The sequence below is a fragment of the Tetranychus urticae genome, chromosome 2 (assembly GCF_039701765.1).
Source record: "Tetranychus urticae isolate SD_2017Ah chromosome 2, NJAU_TeUrti_SD_1.0, whole genome shotgun sequence".
Classification (NCBI taxonomy): domain Eukaryota; kingdom Metazoa; phylum Arthropoda; class Arachnida; order Trombidiformes; family Tetranychidae; genus Tetranychus; species Tetranychus urticae.
In genome coordinates, this window is record NC_142959.1 from 5,562,420 (window position 1) to 5,584,592 (window position 22,173).

A 22,173-nucleotide genomic window follows, 5' to 3' on the forward strand; every position below is an offset into this window, starting at 1 on the left:
AGTTTGCATGACAATGAAATTGTTGAAAGAGATGAAGATAATGATGAAAATGATGTGATAATATTTTGCCTCTTTTGTCATGAAAAGAGGCCAAAAGTTGGCAAAAGTTTTTTTTTTCACTTGTAAATGCTCTTTATTTGTTCATCTTAACTCTCATCAATTTCAGCTTCATTTTTTGTGTTCACTTTCAACTATTGATAACAACCGATTATCTCAATACATTTCACTCTCAGCATTTTCACTTTTTTTCTTCTCCTTCTTCTCTTTCAACATCATTATCATTATCATCATTTTTTCATCATTGTTCAATTTACTCTCACCTCACACCCAGAGCAGCAAAATTTTCACTCCCAGTCTTTGCATTCCCAGTCCAATACTTTTTGCACTGCTTCTACACTTTCCTCTTCATGTACTCACATCAAAAACCATTTTGCTTCAATAAATGAAGCTTACTGTCTTCGACTCACTCATTTCATCTTCTCTCTCATTTTTCCACTTTTTTTTCTTCTCCTCCATTCGTCAAGTCTCTTCTATCATGGGAATTTTGCTGCTAAGATTGATGTTTACTTGAAAAAAAAGAAATTTTTTTTCTCTCATCAATGAGTATTTTTGCTTCCAATGCAGACCTTTTGTTGGACAGGCAAGAGGTAATGTTGAATGAGTTGGACGAGAAGAAAAAAATGAACAGTTCGATTCTTTGTGTGATGCTGATGGTGTGTTGTTGATGATTTTGATGATGATGATGATGATGATGATTCTTTTGATGATTTTGTTGATGGAAAAGAAATCAAATGAAAGAGAAACTTTTTCACCTTTACTATCCATTGACTGGCAGGAAAAGTGCAAAACCATTGAGACCATCAAATGATTGCTTTTCTTGACCGACTCTTCTTCATCCATTTGGCTTCATTTAGACTCGAGGTTTGACAGTTTTAACGATGATTATGAACATTCATAAAGAGCCTTTTCCTTTTTACCTGCAAACTCGAATAAACTTTTGCAACTCTAAGTTTCTTCCTTTCATCAGTTTGTATGTTTTTTTCATGTTAACTTTGATAAAGAAAGAGAGAAAAAAAGCAAAGTTATCTCGAAAAGTTCAGGAAAAGAAGAAAAGTCAAAATAACAAAGTCAACCTAAAAAATAAAGGTTGAACCAAAAGTACAGCCAAAACATGCTAGACTTTCAGATAATTTTCTTGCTGTTCATTGATAGAACTTCAATGATTTCTTCAGTTGAATGTATTTTTTCAAGATCAGTTGTTGTCTTCAAAAAGTGCTGAAGGGCAAACGAACCTTGGGTTTCGAACTTGCGAAAATTTTAGCATTAAATCGAAGATATTTCTCGATTCTTTTATGTTTCCAGAATTTCTCAGTTGATAGTTTTTCAATTTTTCTTGTGTCCCTACTTTTGGGTCACCCTTTACTAACCTGTCATTTAAGCTTGGTCAATTGAACTTGTACTCGATTAGCCTTTACTTGGTCTTTTCTTTTTCTTCGTTTCTTGCCTTTTCTTTTCTTCTTTTTTTTCATGATTATATTTGATTCTTTTGGAGGAGCTTCAGTTTGTGAAAAGGGCAACAATTGAGAGGCCAAAATTCAATCAAGAAACTAGAGCTGATTGTGACAAAAACAGGGAACCAAAATTGAAATGATAATCAAAGGGAGAAAAAAGTTGACTTTAAACTTTAAGCTATATTTTCATCATTTGGCTGAAACCTTCAATTACACGATTCTTTGTTTCATGATGATCAAGTTACTGATAACTTGTAATTTATAAAAATCAATAATTTTAAGAATGTAATTTTGTCTGTGCAAAAAGTGCTCAAAAACTCAAATAGACTGCAATTGAACAATGATTAAACCGAAAAGAAAGTTTCGTTCTTTGTATTAATATTTACTTTGTTTTGTTGGTTTCCATTTCAGGTGATGGCGTTATAGATCGTCTTATTCCAGTTGCTGGTCTTGGTGAGGCAACCGAGTTTAGCCACTTGTTTCACAATAAAACATCAAAAGGTCTCAAGGATGGACATTTGTGGTTCTCAGTGTTTCTCAGGCCAACTCGATCCAGGTTTACTCGAGTTCAACGAGTTTCTTGTTGCATGGCCATGTTGTACTTGTCTATGCTAGTCAATGCCATGTGGTATGAAAAGGCGCCACCAAAGCCTCGAGCTTCGGCTCTAGAGTTTGGACCGTTTACATTGAGTCCTGAGCAAATTGGAATAGGTTTCATGTCCAATTTGATAGTTTTTCCGCCCACCTTTTTGATTGTCTTGTTTTTCCGTAAATCACGACTTCGACGGTTACGACCATCGCGACTTGAAGAGACTGCCAAGAGGCAAGGTATACCTTACAAGAAGCTAACCCCCGACTCTGGTTCTGCATCAGCATCTACAGTCTCTCCCATCGCCACCATTGATCGACCTTCCATCACAGATTCACCCGTCTTGGGTGGAACCATAAGTACAGTGCAACATGATCCAGCATTTGGTATGACAAGTAAGACTAGTGGAGTGGGCAAGAGCAAGCGAACCATGAAGAAGCCAAAGAAGCAATTTTTGTTTCCTTGGTGGTGTCGTTACATTGGCTGGGCCTTGTGTGTCATATGCATGGTCGTCTCAGTCTTTTTCTTGTGGGCTTATGGAGTCCAGTTTGGGGACAAAAAGACTCGTCAATGGTTAACTTCACTTGTAATTTCATTTTTCGCTTCAATCCTCATCACTCAACCGATAAAAGTGTTTCTCACGGCCATTATATTGTCGACCATATTCAAAGCACCTGATGCTGATGTTGATGAATCGGAGCAAGATGAGGAAGACATTGACCTTGAATTGAGGCCTGATGAAGAGTGGCTGCACGACTTGGCTTCAATGTCTCCCCATACTCGTCGACGAGGAGGACGTCGAGCCAAGTACTATCGACCACCCAACTTGACAGCACTTGAACGGGCAAAGTTGGAGCGACTCAAAGAGATTCAAATGGGCATCATTTTAAAAGACATTTTCTCGTATCTTGTTTTCCTTTGGCTTCTTATTGTACTCTCATATGGTAACCGTGATCCCAATGCCTTCCTGACTAAAGACGCAGTCAAGGCAACCTTCATCAAAGGAGCCAACACGGGAAGTGCATTCACCTCGGTATCAACTACAGAGGGTCTATGGGAATGGATTGAAAAGACTTTGATTCCAGAGCTGCTTGTAGGTCCGTGGTACAATGACTATCAACCCTATGGAATGCGTGGTTTCCTCAATGATCGTGTTAACCGTGTCATGGGTTACGGTGTGTTACGATCAACTAGAGTACGCGAGTCAACCTGTTCAATGCCGGGTACAATGGAAAAGCTGTTGAAATCACGAGCCAAATGTCGAAGTTTTGGAAACATAATATTTGAAGATCGTCGTTCATATGGTAAAGGTTGGACACCTTTCAACTTTACCTCATTGCACACTCCAATTCACAAGAAAGGTGCACTAACTTCACCAGTAAACTCGTCACTGGCACAGTCACCATCACCCGATTATGAAGAGATGGACATGGACGATGCTGGACCACTTGAAGAAGGCATAACAACCAAATTACCAGGTGAAGACATTGTCCTAGTCAACCCGTCCAAGTCCAAGAAGACTCCTTGGCAGTATCGTAAACCATCCGAACTCGATGGACTACCCTTTTGGGGTCTTCTTGATGTCTACTCGGGCGGTGGTTATACCATTCCCTTGAAAGGTTCTCGAGCCAGTCTTTTGTCCAACTTGGCTATTCTCAAAAACAACAGTTGGATTGACAGTCGAACCCGATCCGTGTTCGCCGAGTTTTCAGCCTACAATCCTCAAGTCAACCTGTTTACCGTAGTCACTATTGTAGCTGAATTTCAGCCTGGCGGTGGAATCGTGCCCAACTATCGGATAGACGTTGTCCGTCTCATCCGTTATCATCAGGGCTTCGGTCTATTTGTTATACTCTGTGAACTTTCCTACGTTTGTTTCATAATTTACTTTACCGTTCGTGAGATTAAAAAACTTCGCTCTGAAGGATTTTACTATTTCACCTCGTATTGGAACTGGGCTGAACTGTTCATCATTGTATGCTCCTATGTGGCCATTGGACTTTACATTTATCGTTCAATATTAACTCATACAATACTCAAAATTTTTGATCGAACTCACGGCAATGGTTACATTAAACTTCAATATGTAACCTTTATCGATGAGCTCTTTGGCTACATCATGGCTTTCGTCATATTTATTGGTATATTAAAGTTTATCCGTTTACTGCGTTTCAATAAGCGAATGGGCCTGCTCTACTCGACTCTTCACCAATGTTCAAAAGACTTGAAATCTTTTTGCATCGTTTTCCTAATCGTCTTCTTTGCCTTTGTTCAATTGTTTTACCTTCTTTTTGGCACTTCATTACCCGACTTTAGTTCGTTGGTCAATGCCGCTGAAACTTCATTCGGTATGGTAACTGGCAAGTTTGACTTTGAGGCAATGGTCACTGCAGCACCAACCCTGGGTCCACTTTCATTCTTCATCTTTGTACTCATTGCTCAAATTGTTTTGGTCAACATTTTCTTGACTCTAATTATATCGGCTTTTGAAACGGTTAAACATGACATTGCCAAGCAAAACAATGAATTTGAAATGGTCAACTTTGTATTGAACAAGTTTAAAGAGATTCTGGGCATTGACGGACATGGTTCAGTTCATCCAGGTTCCTATGAACCTTCCAACCAAACCTTGTCCATTCACGAACAGATGAAGCTGCTACCCGAAAAAGTTGACCAGTTTATTGCACACATTGACGATCTATTTTACTCATCCGCCAAGACGGGCAGTTCACCGGTCGTCTCGGTGGGTGCAACACCAACAACATCCAAATCATTGTCAACAAGCAAGACCAAGTATACAGACTTGATGAATACCAATTTGCGAAGGTCAAATGTCACCTCATCAACAATCATGGAAACAAATGTCAACGACTTTTATCCCGCTCCTGGAGCACGAGTTAGGACCGGTGGAAGAGCAGCCCGTAGAGCCCGTCGCCAGTCAACTTCAACACCACAGCATCAAAATTTCAATCAATCAGGTGGAGGTCTTTTGGATTGGCAAGAAATTTCAAGTCGTAAATGAACATTCAAAGGATCACTAGTACTATGAATAAAAAGGACAAAACTCGAAGTGGAAAAAAGGAGCGAAAATAACAATTAAAGCCGATAAAAGGATGATAATAATCGAGTATTTTGAATAATAGAATGTAAATTTTTACTCTAGTTTTCTTCATTCTTCTGAAATGAACATAATTATAACGCAAAACGACAAACTCGTCAACTTTCAATGCTGACACTTTAATAACAAAAATTCAAAGTTAATCATTAAAATTGTTATCAAATAAGATTGTCTCAACTGAGCAAAGATGTTATTTTTTCCTGTTAAAAAAATGAATGTTTAAATACGATGCTAATTCATTGTCATTTAACTGAATAACGAAAAAAAAGTTCTGTACACAACTCGATAAAGTATTTCAATAAAAAGCAAAAAAAAATTATCGCAACTTAATTTTGAAATGTCCATCATTTATTGAAATAAGACGAGGATTTATTAAAAACGGAATCGGTGGAAAAGTCAAACTTTGCAAAAAATTCGAATCAGTTTTGAAGTTGATCGAAATTTCGGAAAATAAATATTTTATTCAAAAACTTTATTCCATTATACAAAAGCAAATCATGAAATGGTAAATGATGAATTACAAAAGGTGAATAATTTGCGCACTGTTTTACCTTGTTAATCATTTTGCAGCCCTCAACATTGGATGAAATGTGATGATGAAAAAAGATGACAAATGTGACGTAAAAGGTAAGAGACGAATGATGCAGATGAAAATGAAGAGTAAAAGCATCAACACAAATAACTGTGCATAACTAAACGCTTGGGAGTCAATCTCATGAGGGCAACTTTGTTCTCCTTTTCATCTTGATATTGAAAAGGTCTACAAATGAGGTTGAATAAAGAGTAAAGAGAAATGAAAAAAATGATGAAAATGATGAGAAACAAGAGAAACAAATAACAGTAAAAGGATGGGATGAAGGAAGACAAAGAAGAAAGTTACTTAAAAGATTTTTTCTCGTTTCTTTTTTTGTGTGCATTTCTCTTCGTTTTTTTCGTCTTTTATTGAAAGAAATACTTTCTTCTTCAATTGGCCCACAGTTTAATGTGATTGTTGTTGGCACCTTGAAACACACACAAACACGGTCTAGGTAAACACAGTTCGAGTCTCACCTCAAGATTTGAAACAATATTTTTCTTTTTCTTTTTGTTTCTTTTACCAAGTTTTTACATCAACATTTCAGGGTAAAACAATTCTCATGGATTAATTTAGTGCGCTTGATCGAGTTTCATCAACTTTCATTTAACTGTAAAAAGTGTTTTTTTCCTTCTATTTTCATTCATTTTTGTTTCTTCTTTGCTCAATCAGTTTGCTTTGCTTTTTTTTGTTTCTTGTTTTATGTAACAATTTTGTCTGTTTAACAAAATTATTCAAATCACGATCTTGGAGTAAAAAAAACGCAAATGAGTTAATTTAATTTCATGTTTCACTTGATCAAAGTTGGTTGAATGATTGATTAAACTGCTCTTTATTTGTGTTTATAACTTTATTACTAATAGTTGATGGAAACATGAACAGAAACATGATAATAATTGTATAAAAAATTGATTTCCATTTGAGAAGGAAAATGTTTCTTTTGCAAAATTCAAGCTCAATAATCATGAATTAAAAGTCAACATTGAATTTTCCAAATGAAAAATGATTCCAACAATGAATCGAAAAAAGTTTTGATCGAAATTTAAATAATCAGTTTCGACATGAACATTGAACGAAACAAAAGCTTAATTGGATGAAATTTTATCAAAATTTTTGCATTTCCCGTTGCAAATTGGAATAAAACTCGAGCATCGAAAAATAGACTTTTTTATATTTTCTGAAATCTATCCTGATGCATTGCCGATGATGAATCGATGAAACTTTTTTTTCTCATCTCAAACTCATCGAATCATCAAATTTGATTTGAAAATTACTCTCAGTGAATGTAAAAGTTGAAGTTGTATTCAAGCTTCATCTAAAGGAGTAAAGATGACAATGAATTTTATCACTATCTGAACATGAGTTTGACTTTGATCATGCTCAATCAATTTTATCCCGATTTCTTTTCTCTCTCTTCTCTCTTTTACTCTTTCTCACCTTCTTCTCCTTCATCTTCTCATCATGACCAACCTAGTCTCACAATGCACTCTCTTTACTCTTTTCCAGACCGCCTTCTCATTCAGACAGTCAAAGAAAGAGAATCTTAATAGTAATCATCATTTCACATGATACACTTGGTGAAACTACTACAACCCAAACAGTAACTGTTAGTAGATCGTCCATGTTCATATCAAAAGGTTGACTTAGTGTAACAAGAATCGATAAAAACGGATAAAACTGAATGAACGAAGTTACTTGAATCTCTGTATCGACAAAGTTTTTCACAACTCGACTGAATGCTTGTGTTGGAAAAAAGCTAATCATTGAAGTTAAATTGTTCAGCCGATTGTTGAACCTTTTCTGTGTGTTCTTCCTATGTGTGTGTCCATCACAATATCAGTGTTTAAAGCCGTCTCACATCATTCAACTTGTCCATCTTGGAATGATTAAGGAAATGTCTATCAATGTCGCGAAAGTTTACCGGTGATTTTCACTCTAAAAATCATTCTCATTGCCATACAATTGAAATTATGCGTCTAAAGGAGCGCATTGTGATATTTTTAATAGGCATTTGTGGTGCTCTATGCATATTATTTGTAATTCATGCAAAGATTGTTGACGATCAATTTGATTATCCCAAGCCATACAGGTAAATATCATCAATCAATTTCAATCAATATCGACACTTGGACATCTTTTCCCACTTCAATCACTCAATGAAAGAAAAACTTTTTTCTTCATTTAAACATTATTGAAGTGAGAGAAAATTTTTCATTTTCATTTTACTCAATATTGCAATTTGAAACAATGAAAAGGATAAACATTTTTTGCGCTAAGATTCAATACATTTCCATCATTTCCATGTTAATATAACAAGTAACACCCAAATATAATAATAATGAGCAACATTATCTTTGATAATGATTTTTTATGGACTAAAAGTGTATACAGAAAGAATGAAGAGAAAAAAAAGATTTTTTTTCTCTCCTGCAATTCCATTATTCCATTATATCCTTTTTCATTTCTAATTTAGTGTTAATTTCATGTTATAACAGGTTCCTTGATAGTCAAGACTTTGCTCGCCTTAATGAGCAAAGGTCACCTGAGAGTGGACATGGTGATACATTTAAAAAGCGTGTGCTTTACCGTCAAATATCACGAGAATATGAACAACAACAACAACAGCAGCAACATCAACAATCAGCACAAAAACAACATCCTATTCAACAGCAAAAACTAACCTCTAAAGGTAATCATTTTCATATGAAAATTAACTGACGTAACTTTACCCTATTGACTTGCCCAACTTCAACCCACAAGGTTAACCTTGCCAAGTCAAACATTTAATTGTCATTTCACTTGTTTGTACTTCGCAAGGTTAACCTTTTTGACTCTACATTAGGACACAATAGATGTTTATTGTTGATTATTTTATCGCCAAGTTCCAGTGAATTTCATCTTCTCATCATTTTTCAGCTAATCTTGGCTAACTTTTCACCCTCTTTTTCATTTTCAACGACTTTTTTACATTTTTTTTCTTTTCTCATCAACTTTGCAAAAAATGAAAATTTTGACCGTTTCTTTATTGCGCCCTTTTCTTCCAATATTTTTTTCTTTCCCTTTATCTTTATGCTTTTAATGGCGACACAAAAAACACTTGAAACTTTATATATTTATAAGCTGATCATCAACTGTTCAATTTATGAATGTGTCATCGTTATTGTCCCAAGTTGGCCTGAAAATTTGGGGTCAAAATTTTTCCCTTATAAGTGATGAGGTGAAAATTTCGTCACTTGAAGGCATTAAAAATGAACTTTACAGGCCTAAAGTCAAGTCGATTTTTGGTTAAAAAAACGCAAAAATGTAGCCAAAATCATGTTATTGTAAAATTTCATGATTAATTAGCCATAATGATTGATATTTTATCACTGCTATTATTGTCATTTGATTGACAATTAATGTGTACAAAAGTGGAAGAGTAAAGTTATTCAATTTGATTCAATCAACTATCAACCTTTATTCACAAATTCATTACCAATTACTTTATTAAATAACCCTATTCACTTGAAATGCATGATGATTTTCATGATGATTATTGTGTATGGCAATAAAAAAATGATGACAATACTTTGAGAAGAAAGAGAAGAAAGAAAAACTAAATTTTCCAATTTTCCGCAAAAATTTTGTTCTCACATTTCCACAGCTGAGCAACTGTCCATTTTGATGGGAGCAACACTCAACCTTGTCCCATCAACATCGAGACTCTGCCTGGCCAAGTCAACGATGCTAAATGACTGCATGATGAAACCCTTAATCAGTCAAGAATAGTTGAGATTAACGTTTCTCATAGGATTTGAATCTAATGAGAAAGGCTGAAATGTTTCAACTTGATGATAACTCATCAAATTCAACATTTTTTTCTCTCTCACTCTTTTCCTCTATCATCATGTTTATCATCCTCTTTCTACTAACTTTAATCTCTAGCTCTACTTTTCATCCTTGGTTGCTTGTGAATAACTCTGTCCTAGTCAGTCATTCAATCTCCTACAAACTTTCATCCAAAAAACTTTGCTTCAATAGCTTGAATAATATCCTCTGAATGATGAAAAAAATTTAAACTCAACACGGAAAGAACACATTGCTAATGTGAATACAAATTTGTAGCAAAATTTTAAAAAATCAATTTGATCAGATTGGTTAGTAAGGGAAAAAGAAGAAAAAATTTCCTTATTTTTGTCTTCAAATGACAGTCTACCTTGACTGAGACTTGAATCGTACTTCACCTGAAATTCACTTTTTTTCACTTGGAGACAGACTTTTTACCGGAAATTGAGTCACAAAAATTTTTAATTGCAACCAAATTGCTGGCTCAAACCCAATCTCAGTCTGATCAAAGTTGCCAAAAAAGTAAAGTTTCAAGATCAAATTCAATTCTCTGTTTTTTTTCTCTGTTTGATTCAGGTTTGAATGAGGAAAATGAAGGTAAACTCTTTATATGTCAACCAATTGTTATAATAATCAAATGTTATTTTCAGGTAAACACAGAGAAATGTTTGTTCAGGTGATTAAATTTGCAATTCATTCATAAATGAAATTTAACTAGACTCGTTGACAATTGATTCGAGATTTTAACTCTTTTCATTCTTGTTCAATGACAATTAACCATCAATATTGCAAACACTATCGATGGTGTTTTCTTGACAATCAATTTATTTTTTTGGACTAATTTTCCATTCCATTGTAAATAATTATCAATTAGTAATAACAAGTTTAGTAATTGAAAGGTAGGAAAGGAAAGGTGAGGGAAGAAGAGAAGAGAATAAATGAAAAGATTAATTAATTAATTAATGTTACAAGAAACTAATGTTAATTGTTTACTAATTGGATTCAATTAATAAACAGGTGGATAACGCTTGATACCTGAATCCAAGTTATCAGACTGTTTTTGTGGGCAATAAATTAAATGAACATAATTGATTGGTTAAGTTTGCTTTTATTGTTGCTATTAATGTTGATAGATTATTGTTTTATTGGAACAAAAACATGCAATGAATAAAAACTAATAATGCATATAAAAACCAATATATTGGTAAATGATTATCGATTTACTGTTTCCATGTAAAGCGCCTTTTAAATAATCTCAATGCCGTAGAGTTGAGGGATGAGATTAACGTAAAACATTGAAATGAAATAATCGATGAATAACTAAGAATAGATAAAAGCTATGAACGAACTTGATCTGAAAAGTTCAGTTTCCGTAAAAAACTTGCTTGAGACATTATTGCAGGGAAAATTAGCAATAAAAAAAGTATCTGAAGCCACTGAAGATTCCCCAATCTAAATCTTGATAACTTTATACGTAACTTGAATTAAATACTGATGTTAAAAATTAGAAAAAGGAAGCTAGCTATTGAACCTGGTTTACCCCAATTAGTTTCACTGCAACTGGAGATTCAAAATTATTGGGGTGATCTGAGTTAAGTATTGAGCTAAGTTAACATCGATAACTATTATATTATTCATTAGCGTCTCATTAACGATCAATAATCGATAGTCATGTGCTTGCGATATTTGCTATCAATGCTTTTTATCGAGTGTTGATTCGAACGAAATGTTGCAATTGGAAGGTTGTAATTACTTGTTCTTCAACAATGTTCAGACTTACTAGGGAATACCAATCAAACTTTGGCACGCTAGATTCACAAGTGCAATTTTGGTTTGATTTTCAAAGCAATTTTTCCTTCAATGAATCGTTGAATCTGCTTTCAGTCTAATATTTAGCCAAAGAATAATATTATGCTCTTGTAACTAAAACCAACTAACTCGTCCCTTTAAGACTCTAATAATCGATTTTTAACGAAACTTTGAAATGAATCAAACAAAGACGATAAAATGAATAACTTTTTTTACCATGAAGTTATATTTAAGCAATTGACGATGAGTCAATGGGGTAAAGTTTGGCAAAAATTATTAAGCAAATTCTCATTTCAATGGTCATTTCTATTCTTTTTATTCAGTTGGTGAAAATTTAAATTCATTATCAAATGGCAAATTGTTATCATCTTTAAACTCATTGCAATTGAAAAACACTGAATCTGTACAAATTGGAAATGAAAATTACAATAACATTGATTACGTTAAAAGCAATGGAAACCATGGAGTCAACACTTTGGTCTCATCTTCATCTTCCCTCTCAACGGTTAACCATCTTGGTGATATTGTTATTGTTGATGATGATTTTAGTGATTTGGTGAAAATTGTGAATAATTATAATAATATCAAACAACAAAAACAGCAACAACTTAAACCAATTGGATCAATTAAAAAGGATAAAGTTAATCAAGTGAAATCATTGTCAACCAAAAAACCAGGAAAATCAACTTTAAAGTCAACCTTTTATGACAATAGAGTTTCAACTCGAACAAAAAAGTATGGATTAAATCCAAGTTTAGCTCAACTCCTTAGCATTGACATAAAGTGAGTAACTTTTTTAACATATTAACTTGACAATACAATCATTTAATGGTCAATTTATGGTCAATGTTGAACTGTAAAGGCTAAATATCATCAAGATTATATGAACTCTTTTAATCTTTACTCTTTCATGAGTGAACGAGTTTTTCAATGAAAATTTGAGGTTCGCTTAAACCGATTTTGTTTGTCTTTAGTTATTAATCCTGAAAAGTTGATGGCAACTGTTGTTAGTGATAATTAAAGCCTCAGATTAAAATGACTGGTAAAGAGACATGTTTGTTATCATTCAATAAAATGTGCTCAAAATTTCAACCAAACTTCTGTGTTACATCAAGTTAACCCACTTTTTTTTCTAAAGGATTTTCTTTCAATTCATTTACTCATTGAAGTCTTTCAATTCCGAATGAGTAACTTGAATTTCAGCCTAATGTCAAATGAATGACAGTAAAAAATACCAAATACAATTGTGCATCATACATGTATCTATCAACTCTATGCCATCGTTTTGGATCGCATTTCATTGAATTGATTAATACAAATGAGCGAATTTAAATAATTTAATTGAAAAATATTTAGCGTTGCATACCTTTCCTACGAGATTAGGGTGAATCAATTCATTTTATTTTTCTTGAATCTTGTTAACCAATTCCTTTCAATAACTGATACTAATAGACAAAATTATCAGCTGAAATAACTAACAGTCACCAACCACTAACAAGGAGAGGGGACTTAGTACCTAAGCCCGATTTGGATGAGAGAGGTATGTCATTAGATAGAGCAAATTGAGTTATGAAAAGCTGTAGTTTGATCCATCTGCATGGTAAGTGGTTCCTGAGATATTTGGGTTTAAATTTTGGGCATTTTTATTTTTCTTTAAATCATTCAGAAGGTAAAAAACTATATGAAGTAATGAGACTCAAACTCAAAATCCTCCATACTTGCTCTTAAACCTTTATCTGCTCGGCTAACCCTTAGCACGCACAACGAATCGATTAATAATCGGTTACTATAACATCGATTTCAAAATAATCGATACAATAGGTTAGATTAGCTTAGATTAGATTAAAAATGAGTTCGATTGATCAATATTTGATTTTTAATCGATTTTTTGTATCAAATCATTGCTTAATCCGATTAATGGTGTCGCTAAAAGGCTAAAAATAAAGATGATATATATTCACAGTTGAACTTGTAAATGTTTGGTTTCAAAGAAAAAGATTCATCGATTCTTTAGTAATACAGAAGATTTACAAGTCCAAACTTGGTTCAAGTTGAGTGAAGCGATGCAAAACGTGATTTGAAAGTGCTTCACCATTGACTAGCTTTTATTGATTGGTATTGAAATCAACAAGTTTTTGTTGCTGTCCATTCATCGGTCCATTCAATTGATTAGGCCGTCAATTTTAAAGAGAAAGTAAATTAGTTTGTTTCTTTTGTCTCAACTTGATTATAATGTTACTTAGTCTTTTTTTTGTTCAAGTTGATTTTTCTGTTGGATAAACTTTGCTCATCATTATCGCCCTGAGTAAAACAAAATGAAAGTGTATTAAGAGTAGAGTTATAAAAGGAAAGTTGAACTTTCTCTTTATTTGATTCTGTCAGTTCTGGTGAACGACCATGAACTTTTAATACACTTTTGAGTGAACAACAGCAAAAACCTAACTGGGAGAGGAAAGCAAAGGAAAAGGGTTATAAACATTTTACTTCTTAAATGGGAAAAAAAGGAAAAGAAAATGAGAAAGAAGAAGATGAAGATGAGAGAAGATGAAAGAAGAGGAAAAAAATAGATGAGAATTAAGAGCAAGATGAATACGAAAGAAGAAAACCAATTAAGTGGTTTTCTTTTAACTCTTTCCTTCATCTTCCTTATCATCATTATCATCATCAGACAAAATCTTCATTTCAATTTGCTTTTTCACCTTCATTCAGTTCTAATGCTTTCTTCACCAAATAATCTCAACTCTTTCCTTTCAAAGTTCATCATTATGTTCAATTTCAACTTCAACTTTTCATCGACTCACAAAAGTCGATCAAATAATCAATAAAAACAATTGAACAGATGAAAGACCAACAATTCAAATTCATTATCAAGCCAATTGAGAATGACCTTTTGCTCATATTTTCATGAAAAACTCGTCAAATATCAAATGAAAAAGGTTAAAAATTGAACATTCAACCTGAAAGAGTTTCATTTTTCGACTGAAAAACTCATTTCTCAATGAATCTTTATCACTTATCTGATCCTGATTAAAGGTTTTCCCTGAGCAAAAGGATCCACTTTTTTAGTTCAAGAATTGAAAATAGAAATGAGGAAAAAACGATTTGACGAAAAAAAATTCTTAAAAGATTATCTAATATCATTTACTATTTTCACCTTTTCTACCTTTATAATCAATTCCATCAAAGAAATTGATTATTCAAATATAAAACATGATAAAGTTTCCAATAAAGTTGAAAGCAATTTCAAAGTCTCATCATTGACTTTTTTGCATTTGATTATTGAGTTTGATCGCAACAGTTTATCATATAAAATGAAGTGAAACAACAACATTGCAAAAGTGTTGAATCAATCTAATAATTGAAGCATTTGAGGCTCAGTTATTCAGGAAACTGAAAACTCAGTTGACATGATAATTGGTTGGATAAGTGTGAAAAAACAGGATTGAAAAGTGAAACAATTGGAATTAAATTTTTATTCCTTTTTCTCCATTTACTGTTTTGGGTGAAAGCCAATCAAGGTAAACAATATCAAGTGATTGGAAATGTTAGCTTGGAATGTGCAATGAAAAGATGAACAATTGAAAATCTAAGGATAATTTTTGTTAAACTAATCTAATCATGAGAGTGACTTTGATAAAGCACATTGTTGTCAATTACCTTAATGTATCATCCCTTAGTTTAACTTTAAATTGTTGACACCAAACTTTTGCATCTGTTTTTAAAACTTTCCTCTTCTCGTGTTGATTTGCTTTGCTTTATCTTGTTTTTCATTTCTTTTTTTTCTTGCTGTTGTGTCTTAAACCAGCAACAAGGTGACAAGAAAAGAAAGAGTTGAAAATAACTCGATTTAAGTGCAATTTTTAATCAATTTGAAGAAACAAATTCCAAAATAATGAAGAATAGAAAAAAACAATCAAAACAATGAATTGATATTTATAGCTGTCACCTTGAAACTGGAACATTTAAAGCTTTTTTTCAGCTTTGATCGGCAGGCCTTAAGCCTTAAGATGCAATCCAAGCAATCAACGCTTGATTAGTTATGAACCACCTAAAAATGCCCACCAAAGTACATTGTACCTTTGTTAACTTGACGATTGTACCTAACCAAAGTACACTCAGGCTTGTGACTTGACTCGTGACTAGGTGGGTGAAAGGCTCAAGCTTGACCGTCTAACTGGCACTGTTTAGGATCAAGTTAGACTCTATGAGGGTCTGAGGAAATTTAACCCGATCACATATGATTAATCGTAATTTTGATGGAGCACAAAGCGCATCTTTAGCTTCATTTTTTATTCAATCCTATTGATTGGGAATGTTGAACATAAAATTTTCCCTCTGATTTTCTCATTACTAGACTCATAGTTAGATTCGTGACTCGGCTCGTAGCTAGGTGGTGAACAGCTTCAAGGTTGACCGTCTAACTTGCATCATCTAGGATCAAGTAAGACTCTACGGAAAGTGAATGTTAAACATAAAAATTTTACTCTGTTTATACGTTCGATTGATTATCGATGGTTAATAGTATAATGCGGTTTACTATTGCATGATGCCTTGTATTGACCATTGAAATCTCTTTTTCTTGTTCACTCAATTGATGGATGAATTACATGAATGAGACAATGATGAGGACAATCATAATCATAATCAGAATGATCCTCTTAAGAGGAGAGCGTAAAAGGATGAAGTGAAAAAAGTATAAAAAAATAGCCAACAGAGAAACAGAAAGAAACAAGAAAAGTTATCGTAAAAGTGGTTAATATGTTAAATGATTCGGAAAAGCAAACCAATCTTGCATGGTCCAGATCGTTTGCTTGATCATTGGCAATGAGGATCATGAAGAAGAAGCAGAAGAAGAAGAAGAAGAGAGAAAAAGCGTCAATAAAAAAAGAAATGAAAAGGTTTTTGTTTGCCTTTGTTCAGAAATAATCATTATTTCGTGAAACAACTCAAAGAGAAGAGTTGAAATTTTCAGTTTTGCACATTTTATTATAATGTTGACTAGAAAATGATTATTAGAACAATGCTTTTCATCGACAATTTTCACCTTAATCCTGATTATTTTACCAATCAATTGTTTATTGAAACATTTAATCTCAAGATTAACTCGATTCCCTTGATTGCATTGATACAATAATGGGAATAGCAAACATTGAGAAAAGATCTTTTTGGTTACAAGTAAAAATGTTTCAATGAATGGAAGGGAAAAAAGAAGAAAAAAAAACAAAATTTGTTTTTTTCTTCCTTACTTTTCTTCTTTCTAGTGGAGCTAACTTTTTCTCTCTTTCACATAATTCAATTGCAATCCCTTGATGAAGATGAAAATTTACATTCAACTGATTGAGTTTTGGTTGGTGGTGAATAGAGATGAAGCTGGGACAAGAATTTTGTCACGTTTAGCAAAGTGAAAAGCTTTTATTAGGCAGACACCAAGTCTTGGGAACACAGGATAGAGTGGAAAAAGTGGAAAAAGAAGAAAAAACATAGTCTTGAATGAAACTGAGACTTGGAATGAAAGAGGAAGATGAAGCAAAGCTAACAAAAAAAATGAGTGAATATCTAACTACAGATATAAGTTATATTTAAACCTTGGATTGGCATTGTAGTGGAACCAATGTTGATCAAGTGTAAGTAACAAATTAGATAACACCTAATTTAATTTGAACCCATCGATGGCATGGAATGAGCTGCAAGCTTGCAAGGTGAAATGAGATGATGAGAGTGAAGATGAAGAGGAAAAAAAGATGGAGAAGAAGAAAAGACGAAAGATAATTGAGCGAAAAGGAAAAAGAATGAGAAGAAACAAAAACATGAAATGTTAAAGGTAATTGTAGCTCATTAATATCAACTTAACTGATTTTTTCTCCTTCAACATTAGACACTAAATTTTCTTGTCGTTTATCGGTAGTCTTTTGATTTCTCGCTTTTGTTCAGTTCATTTTCCACTGTTTCATGTGTAAATATTGTTTCATCGCATAATGTTACTTCATCAGGCAATGCATTAAAATCTGCAAATTTACAACTTTTTATGAATAAAGCTCAACTTCCTTGCCACGGATTCATTGCAAGGCTTCATTGACGGTTACGGGGGCTTAAGGCTGTTGCTAGTCTTTAGTTGAACTGAATAGAGCAACTTGGAGCTTGATGCAGTAATTGCATCTGTAATCTGGTAATGAGCAAATCAATTAACTTTATTGTTCAGGATTGTGGTACGCTAGCGAGCCTCGGTTGTTTTGTCATGCTTTTCATTAAAGATTCAAAAAAGATCAGAAATTTTTCGACGAGTTCAAAAATTATTGTGAACAGACAAAAATTTATCAATATCTTTTAGGAAAACTCTTCGACTTTGCTTTTATCACGTTTTGTTTTCACTGAATACAATATTGTATTAGAAAATATTTTTGTTTTGGTGCAATTCTGTCTTTAATATTGTCTTGTCTTGGATTGCCTTTTGCTTGCGCTGGATTTGCTTTTCAATATTCACTGAAGAAAGAGATTTGTTATTATTATTTGCTTGTAATTGGACGATTAAGGTTAACATTTTTGCAAAAGCTCTATGAAGCGACCAGTAAGATGAAGTAGATAATGATGAGAATAAGTAAAGTAGGAATTGAGAATAATTTCTCAAGATAATTCTGTGATGATGATAATCGAATACAGAGGAAAATGTTTCCCATGTAACTATTTTTACTTTTTATTTCTTTCTACTTTCCTTTTTCTTCTTCTTCTTCTTCTTTGTCTGCCTTTTCCTTTTACTGTTGTTTTTGTTGTTATTGCAAGTTTATTTGAACAGAATGCAAATAATCTAACCTTAAAACTGACTGGGAATGAGTTGAAACAAAAACTATCATTACACTGAATACTTGGGATTCTCAGTTGTTTAATGCTATTCAGTTACCAAGTTAAAGCTCAATTGACTTTGCAAAGCATTTAATAGATTGGCGAATGAAAATAAAGAGCAAAGATGAAAAGATTTTAATTTAATGTAAAAGTCTAAAGACCAATGAACGAAAAGATGAAACAAAAATTATGACAATCATGACATGAACCAAAGGTAAAACAACATGAATTGTAATTAGTTTTTTGGTTAAATTTCGTCAAATAATTTCCAATTGGAATGATTTGTAGATTCAAAATTGTAGATTCTCCAAATCGATTTGTAGAGACATGGAAATGAACTTGTAATGAAACTTGAAATGATTAACTTCACTGCATTATATTACGATGAAATTATTGTTTCTCATCTAAACGAAAATTCGAGCTTGTTGCATTATTAAATCAATTAAATTTTTTTGTTACCATTGACTTCAAGTTCTTAATCGTACTCAAAATACGAAATTAATAATTGATTGATTTAAAAGTAACTCTGATTACCGACAATCAATAATAACCTAAAACTAATTGTCTCACGAAATTGATCGAAATATTGAATGTGTTACAACAACTATAAGTTTTGTCTTATTATTTATAATTATTATTATACGTTTATTGAGCATTGAGCTGGGTTTATTGGAGTTTGTTATCAGCACGATAGCTTTCAACCTCTCGTCTTAGAGTAGGAGGAAGTCTTCTAGTATCTAAATCATTTTTTAATACAACTTGTAATGCCATAAAGCACAAGTTTCTGTTCGTATCAATAACGAATAGATCATCCAGCTCCATTAACTGATCTGCTTGATCTTTTCTGGTTTTTGGCTCTGGGCATCTTCCTCCGAAAAGGTAGAGAAACGAGTTTACAGCAACACAACAATTTCCCTGTCGACCACGGGGAGGCTCCTGCCCGATAGTATTTACAGGTGTCCATGAATAGGTTTTAGGATCAAAGACATTAAAGTCGTCGTAATGTTCATAGGTAATGTCATTGTAACCACCGAAGATCATCATCTTGTTGTTAATCACTACAGCTGAATGGATACTTCTAGCGTACGGCTTGTATCCGGCAATTGCTAGTTTAGATAAGGTCATCTTCTCAGTATCTAGTTCCATAATATCATTGTCATAAAACGGGCACCTCAATGAGCGGCCACCAAAAAGGAAAATTTTATTGTCAATTGTCGCACATGTCATGAAATGTTTTGCCAGTAAGTAAGAATTTAGCTGATTTAAATGTTGCCATGTACAAGTTTTCAATTCAAAACGGAAAACAGTATTGGCAAATTGGTGTCTCTCAAACCCTCCGAAAACGTACATAAATCCTCCAGATGTACATGCAGCGTGATCCATTCGAGCTCCTGATAAAGAAGAAGATTATTCAAATTAATTAATAAGATCATTAAGGAAACAAAATTTTTACCTGGAATCGTCCCTGTAACTTCATTGGCTAACCAAGAGCGCCTGTTTGTATCAAACATGAAAATTTTGTTGCATGCAACATAGTCTCGGCAACCACCCCACAGATAGATAATGTTGGCTTTTGCAACTACAGAATGACCATATCTCATGAATGGGACATTTGCAGGATCTCCTGAAAAAAGCGAAAAAGTAAATATTAAGTGAATATTAAGTTAATAAAATGATATGTAAAATAACCCAACAACTTACCTCCATCAGAGTATTGGATCTCTTCCCATCTTAATGTGTGCATGTCAAGGGTGTAAACAACAATGGGTCGCTCGTAGGAATAGTCATCGGTACCGGCGAAATTGTAGAATCAAAATGGAAACTTTGACAATCCAATTTTTCATCTTTTCACCAAATGAGTGTTTCATGATGAAACATTTGAAACGTCAAATTGAAAAATTTTGCTCATTTTATGCTTTCCAAAGCAAGTCAAGTATTCAATGATTGTTATTTAAAGGAATTGAATTATTATTATTATTATTACATTTAAAGCCATAAAAGTGTTGCAAGAATTGTAAATCAATAACATTTATTACAGAATAATATTCAAGATGATTTCCCAAGTTGCATTTTTATCGATCATTTACTTTTTGTTTTCAAATTTTATTCAACTTTTCCTGTGACAACAAAAAAGGGTTTACTCAAACAGCGCATATTAATCCTGTTTACCTGTATCGACAAATATTGATGTGAAAAAACTACATTTTTTTCCTTCTTTTGCAATTCTTTACATCAATTGAAATAATGTTGAACAAGACCTTTTTTTGGTTGAATGTGCAACAGCTAATCAAAATGCTGGAAATGATAATTAGTTTAATAATCACACTCAGCGTTAATGTAAATCATACTTTTGTTATTTTTACTCACAATTGCATTTTCAGTTTAATTAATTTTCTCATCTGTTTACATTGATAATGTCTGGAGTGACTGGGAGGGTTAAACTAATAACCAAGGAAAAGGCTTGAATATGTTGCTTCAACATTTTCACTGGCTACAATTGACTAAGATAAACTTTGCCCTTCTTTTGTGAATAAATTTATCAACTTGTTCGTCAGTTGAAATGCATCATGTTGAGATGAAATCATTTTCCCAGTTGATAACCTTAAGCTAGACTAAACAGTCGACATTTTATCATAAAAGTGAATACTGTAATGTACGTGGAAATTTTAATCTAGAAAAGTTCTAAAATTAGAGTCTGAAAGTTCTGTAAACATGGAAAATGGCATGAGAAAGTGAGAAAAAGGAAAGAAATGGAAAAGAAGAAAATTTGACATTATTTGGATTATATCCTTAAGGCAATGTAATCATGTTGAATATCATCTTTATTTTCAGAAAGTAAAAAGGTTTCTTACAAAGGATAACAGGGAATGAATTCAACTCCCAGTGTTGAGAATAAAAAGTCTCAGCATTTTGTTCCAACTTTTGTTTCGCAAGCATTTTACATGAGAAACATTTGCAAATTGCTCAATAATCAGCACAAGAGGTGAACAATCAAGGCCATGCATGTGTTTCATGGTTGAGAGAAGAAAAGTTTATCATTGAAAATTCCATTCAATTTGTGGATAATTCAACTCTCAACTCTCGGAATTCAAGGGATTGACAAAATCACAATGCTCAAGTTGATAAATTATTGAAGTTAAATTCAAACATTCACTCCCAGTGCTCACTCCCAGCCCTCACTCCCAGTCTTCACTCCATGTTATTCAATATCTCTTGTTAAGAATTTCAAGCTGATATTCCAAGTTCGAAATGTAAATTTTAAAATTCTCTGATATTCATGTAAATATTAATGAAATCATTCCATCGATAGTTATCCTTCCCTGTTGAATATGCATTTAATAATTTATGATGGTTGAAATTATCAGTTTCTCTCTTTATTTCAACTATCAATTTATCCTCATCAATCTTGCTTGTTATTTGCAGTGATTTTGATGGAAAAATTTCTCTCTCTCTTTTGCGATTCCATCAGTTATCGAGCAGAATGCTGCCCAATTTTACAAAATTTTCAACATTCTTTCATCATTCACGCTCCCAATCTGCAATTATCAGGTGAACAAAATTCATTTATCACTTTCTTATTCAAAGAATGCTGGGTTTTGGGAGAAATGAAAAGCAATCTTTTTCCTTCTGAACATTCATTTGAAATTCTTTTTTTTATCAAAATGGTTTCATCTTCATTATTACCGCCAACTCTCATTGTACAACAACCAGTTCAGAATAAACATGGAAAAAAGACATTTTATCCCGGAACTATTTCACCAACCAGACGAGAAAAGAAAACAAAAAACTCAGAAACGGAAATGATGCCGGTTTCCGTCTTTTGCTCTTTTCTTTCAACATTCATTTCTCACTTGCTCCTTCAACTCACTCCAACATAATCTTATCTTAACAATCTTTACGTTTTTTTCCT

General features: G+C 33.1%; 2 protein-coding genes across 2 annotated transcripts in view; both read left to right on the forward strand.

The window, feature by feature from the left end:
- LOC107366398 (uncharacterized) overlaps nucleotides 1-5,548 on the forward strand; it is a 40,559-nt gene extending 35,011 nt beyond the window's left edge. The window contains exon 9 of the mRNA XM_025161737.2: nucleotides 1,923-5,548. Coding sequence (XP_025017505.2) covers nucleotides 1,923-5,122 — 3,200 coding nt within the window. The 3' untranslated portion in view covers nucleotides 5,123-5,548. The remainder of the gene's footprint in view (nucleotides 1-1,922) is intronic.
- Nucleotides 5,549-7,295: 1,747 nt separating this feature from the next.
- LOC107366561 (extracellular serine/threonine protein CG31145-like) overlaps nucleotides 7,296-22,173 on the forward strand; it is a 54,140-nt gene continuing 39,262 nt past the window's right edge. Inside the window, exons 1-3 of the mRNA XM_015934191.3 lie at nucleotides 7,296-7,881; nucleotides 8,288-8,481; nucleotides 11,750-12,209. Coding sequence (XP_015789677.1) covers nucleotides 7,697-7,881; nucleotides 8,288-8,481; nucleotides 11,750-12,209 — 839 coding nt within the window. The 5' untranslated portion in view covers nucleotides 7,296-7,696. The remainder of the gene's footprint in view (nucleotides 7,882-8,287; nucleotides 8,482-11,749; nucleotides 12,210-22,173) is intronic.